The sequence below is a fragment of the Haematobia irritans genome, chromosome 3 (assembly GCF_050003625.1).
Source record: "Haematobia irritans isolate KBUSLIRL chromosome 3, ASM5000362v1, whole genome shotgun sequence".
Classification (NCBI taxonomy): Eukaryota; Metazoa; Arthropoda; class Insecta; order Diptera; family Muscidae; genus Haematobia; species Haematobia irritans.
The window spans coordinates 55,464,508-55,485,855 of record NC_134399.1 but is presented as its reverse complement, the minus strand read 5'-3'; the positions used below and the strand labels follow the sequence as shown (position 1 = coordinate 55,485,855).

The window sequence follows — 21,348 nt, the reverse complement described above, 5'->3', positions numbered from 1 at the left end:
AATATCATATCCCAAACCACCCCTACTGAATTAGTAAACATAAGCATTTGTGGAATATCATTGAAAGAGGATTTAGAAATTAACCGTATTTCCTTATTTATGAAAATTAAGGGGTTAATGTTTCTGCGAGTTGTATCTCAATCTGAACAGTAAAGGCTGATATTAGGAGTTATATTTGAATTCATTATTAAAAAAATGGAACTCACTCAATTAGTGTGGCTGGTAAGTTTGAATACACTCAGGTAGTACATCTAAATTTAGTTTTTGTAACACTGGTTAATAAATAAGGGTATTATGGTCAAATTTGTAAAAATAGAGCTAGGTACAAGCATGAAAGCTTCATCGAAATCTGAACCGATGAAATTTTGCACACTTGAAGAGTGATAAATAAGATTACTTTGTGCCAAATTTGACGAGGATCGATTAGTGAGAAGCTCAATGATATATCTGAATTTGATCCGATTTTCCCAAATTCAACAACGTTAGAAAGGGTTGGTCTTTCGTTCGTCCATGTAAGGGTGACTTTTGCGACATACGTTTACGACGGTATAATACGTATGTCGCAAAAGTCGTAAACCTAATATAAAAACTTAATTTTGAATTAAAGAAATTGTGAATATTTTTTAATTTAATTTAGTTAGGCTTCCCGATGAAAGGGATTCAAAAATTTTTTCATATTGTAGTTTTTCTAAACTCAATAGTAGTACATCTCTCATTCGCAACTTGAAACTATTCTTGGTTTGCGTGGTCCATAATGCCCACCCAAGCCTTAGTTGCATCAACGAATGACGAGCTACAATATTTTAAATTTGTATGGAAATTGCCTCTAATAAATAAAAAAATGGTTTTATAAAATTATCTCTATACAAAAATGCATGTAGTTTTCCTTCCTTCCAGTTTCTGCACAAATTTTGGAAAGAAAGGATGGACGAATACCGACCGTTTACTGCACCATCAAGAAGTTCATAGTAATTTTGGCTTGGAGTCTCCAATTGGAATAACTCTATTCTCAAGTTTTGTAAACTCATTAATAAATTTATGAACATTCCTGAGAATTGAAACTTCTTCGCACATATCACAATCTCGGATACAAACTGAAGGGACTGAAGTATTTGACTGTGTGACGTTTGCTGTTCTTTCTGCATTTACGACCCGTATGTGACGTCTACGACAGTCGCAAACCTAAAAAAGCCCACATCTGGTCCTTGTGCCAAAAAAAAAAACACTCTCTACCAAATTTAATCAAAATCTGTTAATAACTGCGATCAGAATCCTGCGAACAACAAATATATTGGCAGACGGACGGAAGTGGTTCTGAGTCGATCGGTATAGTCAAATATAAAATCAATATTTCTGGTAGGAGCATATTTGGCAGGTCAAAGATATACCCTGACCACTATAGGGTTTATTAATGTGAATTAATATTGCGCCATCATAGAGCATGTACATTAAGTTTGGTCAAACTTCAAAATCAATTTGTTTAGTATATATTGTATAAAAAGTATGTATAAGATACGATTTTCTGTAAACGGAAAAATTGTAATTTTGAAGTTATTGGTTGCACACCTTTATGTAGCTAATACAAAATTGGAAAAAGTCGCAAATTTCTATACAAGTGTATCAGTAATTCCCGTCCATAATGAATAAATTAATTCAAATTCTTAAATCCTTTGCCATAATAAATATTTATTTTCCACTTTAAAGATTTCGTATCTTTTCATTTAGATTCAGAAAAACAAATAACGATTTTTGAATAGAATATTTTTCCTGACTTTAGCCCCAATGATTTATTACAGGCCAAACAGCGACAGCTGCACTTGATAGTAATAGGATGAAAATGTGCAAAAGGACATAAAGAAAAAAAAAAAAAATAACATTAAATTCATATCCGTGAATTTTTAATGTCCACTGCATCTCTGAGGCAAGTGGGGCAATTATGACGTACCATTTATTCATTATTATTCATACACAGTACTAGTCATAAATAAAAATGGACATAGTTTTCTGTTGAACGTTTACCACAGAATTACACACTGATTCGTATATAAAATCCCAATAAACACCGGATGAGCGTTTTTCAAATGTAACAACTTTTCAGTTTGAGGGTAAATATAATTTTCAACATAAATTCAACTTGACTTGAAATAGCTCATCTTCAATACATCTTCAAATTGTTTGCGAATTACTTCCAATTTGCCAAAATGTTGACGAAATCTTTGAAAAGATTTTGAAGGTAATATGAGAAAACTTAGACAAAACACTACCCTAAAATGCAACGAAAAAACCATGTGGTTTTCAATACTTATTTGTGCAACGAAGTTCGTGGTCAATTGCAAGATATTAAAAAATGGAAAATTTTGGACAAATAACCAAATAGTTTATAAAAATAGGTAAGTGAAAATAAAAAATGAAATAAAACTTTAAGGAAGTCACTAAATGTATATCTCTTTGCAGAAAACTAAAATTATGGATTCTACGTTCTTGAAAACATTAAAGCATTAAGCTGACCGATGAAAAAATGGTGGACAATTAACTGAAACTGCTTCAAATAGTTTATAATAATTGGTACGTCAATATGAAAAATTAAATCAAAACTTTAGAGAAAACACTAAATTTAAATCTCTTTGCAGTAAACTAAAATCTTTGGATGCTACATTCTTGCAAACATTAAGAAGCTGACCAATGAAAAATGAGTGGCTTATCGACAAGAAAAAGTTTCCAGAAACATTACAAGTGCAACCAATTAAAGTTGTTAAAAACAACAAATTGTTGAAATCAACAACTTCTGGATGAAAATGTGCATCACATCGTCAGTTTAATTCATATGCTATTATCAGTTTAAAATGGATATTTTGTGAATTCCTTCTGCTGGAAATCAATTCTAACTCGCGGTCCTGTACGTTCCTAATTTCAAATTGCCCGCATGTTAATAAATATTAATGCTGTTTTATGACACCAAAAGGAAGGAAATCGAATTATCAATGCAAAAGTGTTTCCTAATAATGTTTAAGATATGTTGAATAAGATTATTATTTATCAATTGGTGTTGTAGTGTATTATGTAGTGTAGTGTATTATTATATATTTTATTTTGATGAAAATGAATAAATTATAGAAAATTCATAGAATTTTGGCTTTGAGTTTCAATTTGAAGTGGGGATATCATTCATACAAATTTAGGTTGAAAAGTATTTGCAACGATGTTAATTTTGAATTTGAATCGCATCGAAAATTGTTTGACAAATTTTTGAGTAGCGATGTATTTCAATTTGAGGATAACACTTGAGATATTATTGCTAATGTGTTGAATTTCACTGTTGAGGGTAATGTCTGTTTTTTGTTGAGAACGCGATTTTCTCAACAATTTCTCAACTTGAATATTACCCTAATCCTTTGAAAAAATGTTTGAAAAATTATTGAATTTTAGTATTTTTCAAACGTTTGTGTTTATTGGGATGTCTGGGAATTTGAAAATTAAAACCAAAAATGAAAAAGCTGCAATGAAAACCAGTGTAGATGGCGCTAAAGGTTTCAATGCCACTTCCAGTAGAATGGGTCGTAAAAGAACTTGTGTTGCAAATTGCTTGGTTAAAAAGAAATTCGTAGATTAGATTAAAGAGGCAGCCCGATTAAGTTTCAGGCTCACTTAGACTATTTAGTCTAATGTGATACCACGTTAACTAAAACTACCTATTACATATGGGCACTTCTAGTTTTTACCGCTGCACCTTCTCGATTATTTTCTTTTGTTGAACAAGCCAGATTGTTCGCAAAACATTGGCAGACTGCTTAAGTTAACGTTTTCCAGGTGCGCCAGTAATCTATAGCTACATATACTTACTCCTAAAATTCGCTTACGCCTTACAACGGACTTTTTTTAATAGAGGATTATCTCTTCGTAATAAGTACTTATTACGAATTTCAAGTGTGGTAGTAAATTAAGCCCCATGCAGCCAAATTCAAAGTCATCCACTGGGTTGCTAACTTTAGGACCCAGTAGACGGCTGCTAAGGCTTTTCGAACAATCTGGCTGGTTCAACAGAAGAAAAAAATCGAGAAGGGTTCAGCGGTTAAAACTAGAAGTGCCCCTCTGTAATGTGTACATTTAGTCAATGTGGTGTCATAATTGACTGAATAGTCTAAGTGGGCCTGAAACTTAATCGGGCTGCCACTTTAGCCTAAACTAACCTTGGTCGAAACTGGGTTCGAACCCGCGACCCTGTGCATGCAAGGCGGGCATGCTAACCATTGCATCACGGTGGCTCCCATGCTTCTAAACGGAATATTTGTATGTATTTAATAACGTTTTTAAACAATCTTTTATTTTTCTACGGAGATAGGACAATTTTTATACCCTCCACCATAGGATGGGGCTATATTAACTTTGTCATTCCGTTTGTAACACATCGAAATATTGCTCTAAGACCCCATAAAGTATATATATTCTGGGTCATGGTGAAATTCTGAGTCGATCTAAGCATGTCCGTCCGTCTGTCCGGCTGTCCGTCCGTCTGTGGAAATCACGCTAACTTCCGAACGAAACTAGCTATCGACTTGAAACTTGGCACAAGTAGTTGTTATTGATGTAGGTCGGATGGTATTGAAAATGGGCCATATCGGCCCACGTTTACGTATAGCCCCTATATAAACCGATCCCCAAATTTGGCTTGCGGAGCCTTCCGGAGAAGCAAAATTCATCCGATCCGGTTTAAATTTGGTACGTGGTCTAAGTATACGGTCTCTAACAACCATGCAAAAATTGGTCCATATCGGTCCATAATTATATATAGCCCCCATATAAACCGATCCCCAGATTTGACCTCCGGAGCCTCTTGGAGGGGCAAAATTCATCCGATCCGGTTGAAATTTGGTACCTGATGTTAGTATACGGTCTCTAACAACCATGCAAAAATTGGTCCATATCGGTCCATAAATATATATAGCTCCCATATAAACCGATCCCCAGATTTGACCTCCGGAGCCTCTTGGAGGAGCAAACTTCATCCTACCCGATTGAAATTTGGTACGTGGTGTTAGTATATGGTCTCTAACAACCATGCAAAAACTGGTCCATATCGGTCCATAATTATATATAGCTCCCATATAAACCGATCCCCGGATTTGAACTCTGGAGCCTCTTGGAGGGGCAAAATTCATCCGATCCAATTGAAATTTAGTGCGTGGTGTTAGTATATGGTCTCTAACAACCATGCAAAAATTGGTCCATATCGGTCCATAATTATATATAGCTCCCATATAAACCGATCCCCAGATTTGACCTCCGGAGCCTCTTGGAGGAGCAAAAGTCATCCGATGCGGTTGAAATTTGGTACATTTCGTTAGTATATGGCCTCTAACAGCCATGTAAAAATTGTCAAATTTTATTAATATAGAAAGTTTTGTCAAAATTTCATTTCTATAGAAAGTTTTGTAAAAAGTTTATTTCTATAGCAATGTTTGTCAACATTTTATTTCCATAGAAAATTTTGTCAAAATTTTATTTCTATAGAAAATTTTGTAAAAAAATTATTTCTGTAGAAAATTTTGTCAACATTTTATTTCTATAGACAATTTTGTCAACATTTTATTTCTATAGAACATTTTGTCAACATTTTATTTCTATAGAAAATTTTGTCAACATTTTATTTCTATAGAAAATTTTGTCAAAATTTTATTGCTATAGAAAATTTTGTCAACATTTTACTTCCATAGAAAATTTTGTCAACATTTTATTTCTATAGAAAATTTTGTCAAGTTTTTATTTGTACAGAAAATTTTGTCAAACTGAATTATATACGTATTTAATTAGCCTTTTTTTGTGCAAGTGTTATCGCAACCCAAGTAATTCGATTGTGGATGACAGCCTTTAGTAGAAGTTCCTACGCAATCCATGGTGGAGGGTACATAAGATTCGGCCTGGCCGAACTTACGGCCGTATATACTTGTTTTAATATCATTTTTTTGATGGTAGGGTTACTTCCTTATGTCCTTCAAGTTTCTGTTGATCCAATACTGCTCTGCGATTTATTTGTGTTGGTGTCTCTTCTTCCCGAATTTGTCGTAATAGTTTTACACAAATTTAATGTTTATGTGATTAGTTCACGTAGTTGGTGTTCGAATAGAAGAAATTGTATTATTTAACCAACCATCATGAAATCTGCGTTAAATTCGATATGATTGGTTAAAAATTAAAACTGCTGCCGTGCGAGCCTCAAAAACCTAAACAGAGCGCATGAACATATTCAAACTCTTGAAGTTAATACTATTCTAATACATATGATTGCACAAATACGAAAATCGTTGGTAGTAACTATAACTGCTATTCGAAGAATTTTGAATTGGGTAGTTCCATTAGAATTGAAAAAGCCTGATATTATAGGTTGCATAAGTGTGACGAATTAGATGTAATGCTGAATGCAACAATTTTAAGAGTAAATGGTCACAGTTTCGAATCTCATAACATTGAAAACTAAATGCAGCATAATATTTGATAAAATGTTAGTATAAACATTTCACTTCAAAAGAAATTTTTTAAATTACAAACAACGGAATCCTTCTTCAAACAAAATAAAACTTTTTCAAAACAAATTAATCCTTCTTCACATATAATTCCTTTTCATTTCAAAGCTCGACCGAAGCCGATGTTCGGAATCACTTCCTGAGTCGATCTAGAGCTTAGTGTCCGTCCGTCTGTCCACGTATTTGTTGTTCACAGGATCCCGATTTTGATGAAATTTGGTACGGGCCAAAGGACAAACGCTATTGAATTTGGAGGAAATCGGATCAAATTTAGATATAGCTCATATATATATGTGTCGCCCAATTTCGACAAATGGGGCCACGTTGCACTTTTTTACTAACCGATCGTCGTCAAATATGGCACAAAGTAATCTTTTTCATCATCCTTAAAGTTTGCAAAATTTTGGTTAATCTTCTATAGTACTAACTGTATGTGCAAACAATCATCTATAGCTCCCGCTCGATTTTCAAAAATTTACCATAATAAATTTATATTTGACAATAGTGGCTTCATTCAATTTACCCCTAATAACCATATTCTTGACATTAGAGACTTTATTTATTAACTGATCTCACTCAAATTTTGCACAATGTATTCAGTAGGGATGGTTAAGGGTATGATATAGTCGGCCCGCCCGACTTTCTACTTTACTTGTTTATATCGTAAAACTGACAATACGTTTCTTCGTAATAGGTATTACACAAATTTAATATGTTGATGTGGTCCGTTTATGTATTTAGTGTTCGAACTGAACTAAGACAACTAATAAAAATAGTACTCTTCTCCGGAGAATAGAATAATAGCAAATTTTGAGTTACTTCTTTGTTCCATTTTATTTTGCATACCCACTTTAATTGTTGTGGACTTCTAGCCATTTGTATTTCTGTGGCATTGTTAGCCAAGGTAGTTTTTCAAAAGTTGTGGATCTCCGAATGCATCTTCCATATTATACATTTCTTCGAAAGTCCATCTAACTCGCTTTGTTTTCCCATAGGGAGGGTAAGAATAAATACAAAAGACCTTAGATGCGCCCATAATGAAAAGAATGATAAAAAAATACTATTTGTTAGACATAGAATAACTTTTATTTTTTTTTTACTTTACGACAGTTGGTTATAAGCAATACATGATTTTGAGGTCAAAAATAGTTGACGTCAAAAGCTTCTGGATATATATATACAAACAATTTTGTTAAGAATTCTAATTTCACTTACTACTCCTCTTCTTCATCGGCGTCACTACCATCGTCCTCATCATCCTTATTGTCATTATCATCAACCTCATCTTACCTTGCAGCAGATCTTAAAAGTTTTGAGACTGTTGTTATCTCAGCAACTGGAACGGGAAGCCGATAGTGGTTATTGTGATGACCTAAAAAGTTGGTGAGTCTTCAACAGCGGCTTCTTCAATCTTTAATATTGACGAATAAGACGCAATATGCTTTCGGGGCATAGTTCCTCTTAAAGTATGAGGCATATCAGCACCACATTCGTTTGCAAATTTTCTCATTAATCGAGAAGCTCAATATTTCTTAGAAAAATACGATGTAACTCTGCGGCCGAAAATGTACGGATTATTTATGAGTCCTGATCTTTTGCGATACTTTAATATGGTGTCAACGGCTCTTTGGCACATTTTGTCCAGCAAAATGTTAACAGATCTTTCAAGTTTCACGGTCAGACTTACTGTTGCGAATTGGTTTTGTATAACTCATGGACCCTTTCGATTTATCTTTTCCAAATCCTCCGACATATTATCGACAATTGTATTTTTTGCTTGGTAATTTTCCTGTTATACATATGAATATAAACCAAAGACCACTAAACAATTGTATTCCAAACGGAATATTTGTACGGTATTTAATAATGTTGTTAAGTAATCTTGTATCTTTCTGCGGAGACAGGACATCATTGTTTTAATATCATTTTTTTGTTGGTAGGGTTACTTCCTTATTTCTTTAAAGTTTCTGTTGGTCTAATGCTGCTCTGCGATCTATTTGTGTTTGTCTCTTCCCGTTTTCGCGTTTTTAATTTGTATAACACAAATTTAATATGTTTATGTGACTAGTTCACGTATTTGGTGTTCGAATTGAAGAAATTGTATTATTTAACCAATCATCATGAAATTTGGGTTAAATTCGATATTATTTGATAAAAAAAATAAACTTCTTCCGTGCAAGCAACAAATACGTAAATAGAGCGCAAAAACTTATTGAAACTCTTGAATTTAATATTATTGTAATACATATGATTGCAAAAATACGAAAGTGGTTGTAACTATAACAGCTGAACAATATAAAATAAAAAAATCGAAGACTTAGGGTCAAAATTTTGAACTGGTAAATTTCACTAGAAATTACAAAGCTTTCATTTGATTTAAAAATGTGATGTACACACTATGCAAGCCTTATAGGTTGCATAAGTGTGACAAAATAGGTGTAATGCAACAATTTTGAAAGTAAAAGGTCACAACGCAATCCTTTTTCAAGCCAAATAAAACTTTTTCAATTCAATCAATTCTTCTTCTAATTCTTCTTCATTTCAAATGAGTCTTCTAATCGAAAGAAACCGTGTAGTTAATTAAATTTTGCGATGAAGAACATCAATGGAGAAGAAACATCAATGAAGAAGAAACATCAATTAAGAAGAACATCAACGGAGAAGAAACACATCAATAGAGAAGAAGAACATCAATAAAGTAGTAAATGTGTTGTGAATGCATTAATCACGACCCTATAAATCATACCATAAAATAAAAGATAAATTAAATCTATGCATATATAATAAAGATATGACAAAATAGATACTACTACCATAACTTTATTTTATGAAAAAACGTGACTTTAAAAATAATATGCATTGTGGACGCCGAGAAACGGTCTTCTGCAACTCTGCAAAAACATTTTTATAATTAAACCAGATGCTCACAGCTTAAAAAATAATTTGAGCCATCCGCACGTCCAGCTACCAACGCGATCCAATTAATAAGGAAGGAAACAGTTAAGCTTTGATAGGACGCCTTAGCTCCGAATACAACTCTGAACTTGAGCTTCGGTGGCAACCTTGAATGCAACTTTAAATCAAACGCCAATTCCACCATAACGAGAATGCAAATTCACACTTTAATACTTTTTTAGGACAAAACCTTCACACTTGCAAAACTATATCGAAAACAAGTATATACGGCCGAATCTTATGTACCCTCCACCATGGATTGCGTAGAAACTTCTACGAAAGACTGTCATCCACAAATTTCAACTCACATGGTTGTTAAATATCATATACTACCACCACGTACAAAATTTCAACCAGATCGGATGAATTTTGCTTCTCAAAAAGGCACCGGAGGTCAAATCTGGGGATCGGTTTATATGGGACCTATATATTATTATGGACTGATAGGAACCAATTCCTGCATGGTTGTTGGATACCCTATACTAACATCACGTACCAAATTTCAACCGAATGGGAAGAATTTTGCTCTTCCAAGGTGCTCCGGAGGTCAAATCTGGGGATCGGTTTATATGGACCTATATATAATTATGGACCGATGTGGACCAATTTTTGCATGGTTGTTAGAGACCATATACTAACACCATGTACCAAATTTCAGCCGGATCGGATGAAATTTGCTTCTCTTAGAGGCTCCGCAAGCCAAATCGGGGGATCGGTTTATATGGGGGCTATATATAATTATGGACCGATGTGAACCAATTTTCGCATGGTTGTTGGAGACCATATACTAACACCATGTACCAAATTTCAGCCGGATCGGATGAAATTTGCTTCTCTTAGAGGCTCCGCAAGCGAAATCGGGGGATCGGTTTATATGGGGGCTATATATAATTATGGACCGATGTGAACCAATTTTTGCATGGCTGTTAGAGACCATATACTAAGACCATGTACCAAATTTCAGTCGGATCGGATGAAATTTGCTTCTCTTAGAGGCCTCACAAGCCAAATTTGGGGGTTCGTTTATACGGGGGCTATACGTAAAATGGACCGATATGGCCCATTTGCAATACCATCTGACCTACATCAATAATGTTCGGAAGTTAGCGTGATTTCAACAGACAGACGGACATGCTCAGATCGACTCAGAATTTCACCACGACCCAGAATATATATACTTTATGGGGTCTTAGAGCAATATTTCGATGTGTTACAAACGGAATGACAAAGTTAATATACCCCCCATCCTATGGTGGAGGGTATAAAAATGATCACTATAATAATTTAAATATTAACTATAATTATTTAATACGAACATAGTACCTATCTTTATGATTGTTAACTACAGGAAAGTCTATTTTATTTAACTTTGTTTTAGTTCATGGAAAATTAATTGAATTTGAGAAAATGGCACTAACTTTAATTATATTTATTGCTTTTAAGTCATTAACTAAAAATGGAAACAAAAAACTTTTTATACAAATGGAGTACACTTTTTAACACATTACGTTACATTTAGGTGTGGTACAACAATTTCCTAATGATCATTTGAGACAATTTTACAAGACAAATGAAGATAATAACGTATGAAAAATTATATGGGGAAACACATTTGCTTTCAATATAACTTCAAGCTTTATATTTTGAAGTCATGTCGGCGTCAAACCTATGTGGAGCATTCATTTTTACAGATATGAAAGCGCATCTGCATAAATAGAACTAACAAAAAGTAAAGTCGAAATACGTTCAGCTTATTCGGTTTTCATGCAGAAGCATCTTTTTGCTTCACAGAGACTTTTTTTCATCAACAGCAGAAAAATAAATTAATAACATTTATTTTACTTCCTTCGTTCGGGGTTTCCCAATGTTTTCTTCTTCAGAGTAAGAACCCACTGTAAAAATCCAGAACTTGAACCCCCAAATTTTTTACTCATCCTAGGCACCATGAGGCGTGTGGAGAAACGTCAAGATTCACTTTTGACCTTTCCAATGCTTTCTTCTTCGGAGAAAACATCATTAGAGAAATGATGTTTTCCCCAAATTCTTCACACGTCTCAGGCATTGGAATATTACATAATACCACAAGTATACGTGAGGCGTGAGGACGAAATGGCCAGATGTTATATTAGGCCCCCATGCCTCTTGCCGCTGTAGTCATCAGCGAATTTTAAAAAATTAACATTCCCAAATTCTTGCCGCGTCTTAAGCAAAGGAATACATCATACATTAAAAACTCGATATGGCTATTGCAAAAAATTGATTCCTCTCCAGCTCCTCCAATAATGTAAAACAAAACATGTGACATTGGATACCGCCACATAGGCGGTAGGGAACCTCACGTCAATATAACATACATGGCTCGCAACATCCATGTTTGAACCCCATTCGATAATAAATCTGTCGTGTTCGAAATTTACATCAGTACATATTTTGCTAACGGTGCCACACACACCGATCTCCCGGGCTGTTTTAGCCCAAAAATAGATGTACCGAAAATGGTGTATATCGATGGTGGGTATTAAATATTCTGATCAAACGACCGTATTCCTTATTTTAAATGGATTTGAATAGATTTGTTTTTAATAAATTCAGAATTATTTTCCATGTGTATGGTTTGTCTGATTGGTAATTATTCGCATTTTATTATGAAAGACAAACTACAAAGACATAAATTATACACTAATATTTTTTTATATCCTACCAATTAAACGAATAATTCCAGTCCATTTGACTTAGTGCTTTTACGCCCAATGTTTCAGTTGCCTTAACCTATATCGCCATTAGGATTTAAGATGCCATAAATGGTTAAAGAGATATTAATGATTATGACCATTATTATAATGCAATGACAAAGTGCTATTTTTCGGATTACAGCTTAAAAGTCTGTTTCCTTCTAAAAGGAGATTTTTGTCATCACACTGTGGGTATCCATTCGTGTTGATACATCCATCATTTTATACGATTAGGGGCTGTTATATTGAAACATTACATTACCCATGTCAAGGATACTCGAAAGGCATTCAACGCAATGCTACATAGGTCTACATCAAAAGAACATAAATGTTGACATCGCCATCATCACATCACATTATTAATTGATGCTTTAGACGCACTGGTGGGTGTAAATTGATGGAGCACCAACGCTGGCATTTGTGTGACACCATTCAATCCAAATGATTTCAAAGTAAATGGAATTTATTAAATTTCCTAACATGATTTATTTCTTTCACTATGATCAAAAGTATACTGGTATGTGCAATTTAAATGAATTTGATAGAGAAAGAAGTTCATTCAATTTTCACATTCCTGAAAATCTGATAAGCTATGCAATTAAAAACTAATTTCATTCAAAAGTTATTAGATAGAATTTTTGCAGTAAGTGTGGACCATCACAACTGCGACAATATTTACTTTGGATTCTGATGTGAAGTAGGGATGCCAGATTTTGAAGAGGCAAAAAGAGCACATTCAGCTTATAAAAAGAGCACATACGAAAAGAATAGAGCACACTTTTTCATATAAAAGAAAAACATTTAATTTAATTGAAATATAATTCATTTAAACATTTAAGCAAAAAGCTACATACCATAAACATAAAATAACCCACTTTCAACTCAAGCTAATTTTCTTACAATACTTTGTAAGTCATTTTTTGGTGTTTTTGTGAAAAACGTTATTGAAGAAGTTTGTTTACATTTAGAACAAAGTACAAAGTGAAGAGGCAAGATCGGCATGCTATTCTACGACTCTGATATATAAAGTAAAACACTCTTTAATTAGAAAATAACGGCTAGGAAAATCTCTTATTGCGACATTTACATCCCAATAAACACAAACGCTTGAAAAATGCTAAATTTCAACAATTTTTCAAACATTTTTTCAAAGGATTAGGGTAATATTCAAGTTGAGAAATTGTTGAGAAAATCGCGTTCTCAACAAAAAACAGACATTACCCTCAACAGTGAAATTCAACACATTAGCAATAATATCTCAAGTGTTATCCTCCAATTGAAAAGCATCGCTACTCAATAATTTGTCAAACAATTTTCGATGCGAGTCAAATTCAAAATTAACATCGTTGCAAATACTTTTCAACCTAAATTTGTATGAATGATATCCCCACTTCAAATTGAAAGTCAAAGCCAAAATTCTATGAATTTTGTATAATTTATTCATTTTCATCAAAATAAAATATATAATAATACACTACACTACATAATACACTACAATACCAATTGATAAATAAGAATCTTATTAAACATATCAACAAATAAGAACAAAACAACAAACAACAAAACTTTAAATATCTTAAACATTATTAGTAAACACTTTTGCATTGATCATTCGATTTCCTTCCTGTTGGTGTCATAAAACAGCACTAAAATGTATTAACATGCGGGCAATTTGAAATTAGGAACGCACTGGACCGCGTGTTAGAATTGATTTCCAGCAGAAGGAATTCACAAAATATCAATTTTAAACTGATAATAGAATATGATTTAAATTGACGATGTGATGCAGATTTTTATCCAGAAGTTGTTGATTTCAACAAATTGTTGTTTTTAACAATTTTAATTGATTGCACTTGTAATGTTTCTGGAAACTTTTTCTTGTCGATAAGCCACTCATTTTTCATTGGTCAGCTTTTTAATGTTTGCAAGAATGTACCATCTAAAGATTTTAGTTTTCTGCAAAGAGATTTAAATTTAGTGACTTCTCTAAAGTGTTGATTTAATTTTTCATATTGACGTACCAATTATTATAAACTAATTGAAGCAGTTCCAGTTAATTGTCCACCATTTTTTCATCGGTCAGCTTTTTAATGTTTTCAAGAACGTAGAATCCATAATTTTAGTTTTCTGCAAAGAGATATACATTTAGTGACTTCCTTAAAGTTTTATTTCATTTTCTATTTTCACTTACCTATTTTTATAAACTATTTGGTTATTTGTCTAAAATTTTCCATTTTTTTATTTCTTGCAATTGACCACGAACTTCGTTGCACAAATAAGTACTGAAAACCACATGGTTTTTTCGTTGCATTTTAGTGTAGTGTTTTGTCAAAGTTTTCTCATATTATCTTCAACACCTTTTCAAAGATTTCGTCAACATTTTGGCAAATTGGAAGTAATTCGCAAACAATTTGAAGATATATTGAAGATGAGCTATAGAAGTCAAGTTGAATTTATGTTGAAAATTATATTTACCCTCAAACTGAAAAGTTGTTGCATTTGAAAAACGCTTATCCTGTGTTTATTGGGATATTTTCAGTTTACTTTTACCATTTGATTAATATTTGTTGTGATGCTAAAAAAGAGCACTTTTGCGTGCTCTTTTGGCCTTTCTTGTTTTAAGAGCACATTTTGTAAAAAAGAGCACATGTGCTCTTTAAAAGAGCACGTCTGGCATCCCTAATGTGAAGTGTAATGGGCGTATGTGAATCAATTAAGCATTGACTTCACATTAGTTCTTCGGTAATGATACAGTTTCAATGATTTTAGTATCAACTCCTAACTTCAGGTGCATTACCATATAGGATAGAATATACTCATATAGGGAGTAGACACCAAATCTATTTTTATTAATGAAATTATTAACCATCAAAATCACTTTTATCAGTATCTAATTCCGTCTGTCTGTGTTGGCTGTGCCACAGGATTCCATTCGCAAATATTAACCAAATTTGGTAAAACGTGGTTTCTTGACACAACGTGAACGCTGTAGAATTTGAAAAATCTTACTCAAAGTTGGCAGAATGTAATCTTTTATACTACTAGCTATACTTTCAAAAAATTATCGAAATCGGTTGGCTATAATGCCTTTATTGTGGTTCTCTTGTGGCTTTTCGACATTCTTTTAATATAATATTATAATATCGTGCCTTCTCATCAACTTTAACTCTTAGCCTTTTTCATGTGGTACTTAACTTTTCCAGAAAGTGAACATAGCGCTAGTGTTTTTTTGCTTTTCAGCCAAAATGAGAATAATTCATCCAAATAATTGACAAGTATCGACAGACAAACTTTACAACACACAAACAAAAAAGGTTTTCTTTAACGATTGTTATCTCTAGTTCTATTCCTCAAAAATTTACGCATGTACTAAAATTTTCAAAAATAAACAGCACAGTTGAAACCACAAAAACAAAAATATTTTTAAAGTGTATACAACTTTTGGGTCAAATTTTATTTTAAACTTTGTTGCATCAAACTTGTACCTAATAAACTGGAAATTGCAGACGGAGGTTCATCGGAATCTGTTCTGGGCCCTTGTATGCAGATTCGCATAAGAATGAAAGATGACAAACCCATGTATACAGCATGTAGATAGCGATCGGGACTAACTATTTATCTGGGCGTATATGAATGGAATTTCCGATATTATTTTATTTATTTATTTATTTTTTTTTTTTATTTATTTATTTATTTAGTGTAAAATTAATTTACAAAAAATATAAAAAGTAACATTAGGACTGGTTGCCAGGACCTTCACCTAAAATATTTAATAATTGTTTATTGCTTGTAAGAAAAAATTTTAAATCATTATATATTTCTAAGAATGCTAGCTGGTAGGTGAGATTTCAGTTGGGAGTAATCAATTTCCTGAATAGATGCTGTAAGCGATTTTGAGTAGTTATTGTTGTTGAAGCAGGATAGTAGATGGTTCATGTTTAATGGGTTATTACAGTTTGGACAAGCGGGGGGTTGTTGATTTTTTATGATGTGTTCGTGAATTAGCTTGGAATGGCCTAATCGTAGTCTGATGAGGACTTTTTGTTATTGTCTAGATAGTTGGCTCGGATAAATCGGTTTTGAAAAATTGGGATTGATTGATTTATAATATGCATTTGCCCCAATGTGGGTTTCTTGCTTTAGTTGTGGATATATTAGGTTCTTCAGATCTTTCTTCGTGTAATTGTTAATCATTATTGTGGGTGAATTGCTAGCTAATTTAGCGGTCTTATCAGCGAATTCGTTTCCCTTAATGTTAACATGAGCTGGTGTGTATAGGATTTTGGTATTTTTGCTACGCAGTAGTTGTTCTTTAACACGGCTTATGAATGGGTCGGAGGGGTTAATTGAGCTTAGCAATTTTATTGAAGAATTGCTATCAGTGCATATAAGAAGTTTTTCCTTTGATGGCTTTAACTTTAGAGCTTCTTCGATGGCTGTTAATTCTGATGTGAAAATTGAGGTGTAATGTGGTACTGAACCTATTTTAAGGACATGATTGTTTTCGTCTACTAAGGCAAATGAATTTGCTTTAATAGTTTTCGAGCCATCACAGTACCAAATGGTGTATCCTTGGGATTTGAATTCGTTAATTTGTTCTAAGTGAAGTTGCTGGAGCTCCTCTAGAGACGAGTATTTTTTTCTACCATCTATGTTATTTACGAAAAAATGGTTCGTGTCCACCCATGGAGGTTGCATGACGCGAAATCTGGATGGTTTATTTAAAGAAATTGAGAACTCTTCTATCAAGTCAGATATTTGTGCAATAGTTGTAGGAATTTTTGGTTTCCGTTTAATTTTCCTGTAGTTATTAGCGTCATTATATATTATGTTAGATCTAATTTGAGAAGTTTTAAAAATTTGATTCGCCAGAAGTGATTTAAGCCTTTGCTCGATCGATGGTAAGTCTAGTTCGGCTAAGATATTGTTAATCGTGGTGGTTCGGAAAGCTTGGGAAATTATGCGTATCGATTGGTGATAGTATCGTTTTATTGGAACTAATTGCGAATTTGGGGATTTTCCGTATATGATTAGTGCATAGTCGATTTTGCTCAGTATTATGGATTTAAATATATTAGTCAGGGTTCTTATATGGCTCTCACTGTGCATTCCACAAATACTTTTTAAAATGTTAGTTCTTTTAGATAAACTTTTACTGACAAATTTTATGTGATTTACCCAATTAAATCTATTGTTAAAGTGTAGACCCAAAATTCTTAGTTCAGAAACATCCTCGAAATTGGCATTGCCTATAGTGAAATCACCCATTGAGCATTTTTGTTTTCTACACATGTAGATGCTTACATTTCTGCTCTGATATCTTCGAGCCATAAATTGTGCTCCATTTAGAAAGGTCTTCGGTGACGGATGTTATAATATTTTGAACCTGCTGTTTTGTTTTGGTTGTGGTATACAGGTAAAGGGTCGTCGGCGTATAAACAATGTTGCAATTGTTTATATTTGTTTAAAATTTTGTTTATCTCCTCAAAGGCAATTAAAAAAAAGAACTACAGAGAGCGGCGAACCTTGGGGGATGCCATTCTCCAGTTTTGTTATGCGTGATTTGTTCCCATTTGCACATACTTTGAAAGATCTATAAGTAAGGAAACTTTTAATGTAGTTGTATATATCTGTTCCTACCTGCCAATATTCTAATTGTTTTAGGACACAATGAATTCCAATTTTGTCAAATGCTTTTTCAAAATCTATGCTAGAGATGGAGCAGTGATTGTGCCGAGAGAGGTGTTTGGAGAGGAAATATTCCATATGTATTAATGTATCTAAAGTACTAGTATTTGCCTTGAAGCCGGTTTGTTTGACATCGATGAAGTTGTTTTGGGATAAATACCAAGAAAGTCTTTTCGAAATAATTTTTTCCAATAGTTTGCTAGTGCATGAGATCAAAGAAATTGGCCGATAACTCTCTGGATCTGTTTTGTTTTTGTTGGGCTTCGGAATGCATATAATGTTAGATTTTTTCCATTCATGTGGTATAACTCCTGTGGAGAATATTGTGTTATATAGATCTAGTAATCTCTCTTTTAGTTCAGTAGGGGAATTTTTTAGCATGGAATACGTTATTCTATCTGGGCCTGGACTGTTATCTTTAGTTGATTTAAGAGCGGAATTGATTTCAAACATGTTAATTTGGGTTTCGATTTGACGGGCTGATTTTGTTACGTGTTGGGGTTCGTAATTGTAATTCAATGATTCGTGTTTTTCAGTTATAAAATCAGGTGAGTATACTTCGTCACTTGATACTTTCGAGAATTGTGAAGCTAGAATATCGACTATTTCTTCTGAAGAAGTTGTTAAGATTCCGTTTGAGTTTTTGAGAGCTTTGATGTATTTGGAGTTTGATGCAGTACCTGAAAATGACTTTATTGTTCGCCAAATGGATTGAATATCCATTTTGGGATTGATTTGTGAAGTAAAATCTTTATATTTCTGTTTTTTAGAAAGCTTTGCTGCTTTCTTAAATAAAGCATTCGCTTTACTGTAGGTAATTGAGAGTTGAATATTAGGTGTGGCTTGGAGTTGGTGCCATAGTTTCATTTTTTGATCTCTCAGAGATTGTAGGTATGCATTCCACCAGTACGTATTGCGATTTGATCGTATTGGTTTACTTTGAGGAATCGAAACATTAGCTGCGCCCATTATGGCTTTTTTTATGGAGGCATTTTCCTTGTTAACGTTGGAGGATGCTTCTCTTTTAGTTAATTCACCAGCCAAAGTTTGTTGGTATAAGTCCCAGTTGGCATACTGTGGTTTAAATTTCGGGACGAATATTGAGTTGCTATTTCGTCTTTCCATTTTTAAGATAATTGGAAGGTGGTCGCTCCCATATAAGTCATCTAGTAGATCCCAAGTAAGTTTAGTTGAAAGATGTGTGCTACATGCGGAGATATCTATCGCAGTAAAAGTATTGTGGGTGGAGTGATGGGTGCTCATTCCATTGTTTAGAATAAAAAAGCCGTTGTCGTTAAGAAAATTCTCCACTATTTTGCCTCTTTCGTTGATAGTTGTATATCCCCAAACCGGATTCCATCCGTTTATATCTCCCATGATAATGTTATGTTGTGCGGCTGCATCTATTGTACTATCTAAACTAGTTTGAGTAATTTTATTGTTTGGTGGCAAATATATATTTTGTAATAGGATTTCGTATTGAACGTTTATTATAAAGGATTGAATTCGGTTTGAGTTGTGGCTTGAGTGTTGTAGGTTCTTTTTAATTAGGAATGCAAGACCTTGTTTGCTTTCAGTGAATGTGTTATGAAAATAAGCTTCGTATTGTTTGGGATGCTTTTTAGATAGACCTTTGGGAATATGCGTTTCTTGTAGAACCATTACGTCTGGCTTGTATTTTTGGATAATTATTTCTAAGTTGTTGTAGTTATTGGTGTACCCATTAATATTCCATTGAATAATTATCATTTAATAAGAAAAAATAAATAATAAATTAAGTCAAGAAATGTAATGGTAATAAAGAGATCATATTCGGCTTTTTATTCCATTTCATCATCACTAATCGCATCAGTCAAGAGTGTTATTGTGTCTTTATGTGTTGGCGGCGTAGTTTTGTCATTGGTTTGTTTTTTATTATGATGATAAGAGTGCTAATTTTCTTTTATTGAATCAAAAATAACTGTAGCAGTTGTGGGGTTTGTATATTTTGTTGTAGAGTTGGAGAGAGTGGGAACTGAAATCATTGATTTTATTGTTTTATTTGGAGAGTTACTGTTGGTGTTTTTGTTACTTGTTTCTTTGATATTTTTATGGGGTGTTGTTGTTGTTTTAATGTTTTGTGTTTTTGTATTATCGGTTGCATTTACATTTTCGGATGTTTTTGTATAGACATTATTCGTTTTGTTGTTTAATTTTGCAACTTTTATTTCTTCTAAACTCTCTATTGGAGCATTTTTAGAGAAGTGATCAGCTGGATAAGTTTCATTTATGTACTTCGTTGCGTCAGCGAAAGAGAGTCTATTGATAGTGGAGTGTTTTATAATGGCTTGTCTTTTAAGTATTTTTGGGCAGTTTTTGTTGGTAGATTGATGTTGAAGGCCGCAGTTTATGCATTTTACTTGAGAGCAAGTGTCGTCGCCGTGAAAAATTAGAGAGCATGTTTGACAAAGTTGGACATTGCTGCATCGTTTTTGTGTATGACCAATTTTATAGCAATTTTTACATTGCATTGGTTTTGGAATATAATGATCCACAGAAAAGTAGTCAAATCCAATGAAAATTTCATCAGGTTTCTTATATAGATCGAAAGTGAGAATGTGCAAAGGAGTGTTCTCAAGTTTCCCGTCTATCATTTTTTTTATTTTGTAGGCTTCGATAACATTTTCCTTAGCAAGACCTTTTATGATTTCTGCTTCATTTAATTTCTTTAGTGCGGGGCAAAAGACAACACCTTTTACAAAATTTAGTTTTTCGTGGTAAGAGCAAGTAATGTCGCAAATATTAGAAAGTTTCTTTGTTTTTATTAATAATTCCGCATGTCTTGTAGTTTTTGTTAGAATAAGGAGGTTACCGTCGCGGGTAAATTTAGTCATTAATCGATTATTTTCGCTAATAAGACCGTTTATCGCTTTGCTAAGAAGAAATATATTGATGTTATTTAGAGGTTTTTCTGAATCTGTTGACTTTATTACCACAAATTTTGGGTTATCTTGTGGTTTGGTATTTCTTGGAGTTGGTGTTAAGTTAGGGAAGTTTAGAGTGCAATCAATTTCTTGTATTCTATGCCTAGATTTTTTCCGCGGTGGAGAGGTTTGGGTTACCCCTCCGCCCCCCAGAGGAGGCGACTTCATATTTTTATATTATTGGGGAAATCACTATATGTCAGGGAATATGTATACACTGATGGTTTGTCAAACAAAGTTCCGTATATGAAAGTAAATATTTTTTTATTGTTGTTTTTGTTTAAGGTTTGTTTATACGAGAGTTGATATTAAAAGAATTTATTTTATAGGGAAATTATTCAGTTACTTAGCGTCTTCTCTATTTCAATCCTATTTTTCAGGCATTTAAAATCTAAGATGAAATCATATTGAAAGATGAAATCGTATTTAGAATTCTCAACACTATTATATGTGAATTAAAGACATCGAAGATATTGGGTGTTGTAGTTTTAA

General features: G+C 33.3%; 1 protein-coding gene and 1 long non-coding RNA gene across 2 annotated transcripts; one reads left to right on the top strand and one right to left on the bottom strand.

Moving 5' to 3' along the window:
* Positions 1–2,355: 2,355 nt before the first annotated feature.
* Positions 2,356–3,127, top strand: LOC142231791 (uncharacterized). Its single transcript, XR_012720921.1, has 2 exons — positions 2,356–2,565; positions 2,631–3,127. It is a non-coding gene; the product is annotated as an uncharacterized LOC142231791 (long non-coding RNA).
* Positions 3,128–19,835: 16,708 nt separating this feature from the next.
* LOC142230934 (uncharacterized) lies at positions 19,836–21,024 on the bottom strand. Its single transcript, XM_075301550.1, has 2 exons — positions 20,293–21,024; positions 19,836–19,907 (listed from the first exon to the last, which is right to left on the bottom strand). The coding sequence occupies exons 1-2, from the start codon at positions 21,022–21,024 to the stop codon at positions 19,836–19,838; spliced, it is 804 nt and encodes a 267-aa protein (XP_075157665.1).
* Between the last annotated feature and the right edge of the window lie 324 nt (positions 21,025–21,348).

Coding starts and splice junctions, on each gene's coding strand:
- LOC142230934 (XM_075301550.1), bottom strand. CDS start 21,024: ATGAAGTCGCCTCCTCTGGGGGGCGGAGGGGTAACCCAAACCTCTCCA. Junction 19,908..20,292: donor GCGACGACACTTGCTCTCAA/GTAAAATGCATA, acceptor CAATGATTTCAG/TTCCCACTCTCTCCAACTCT.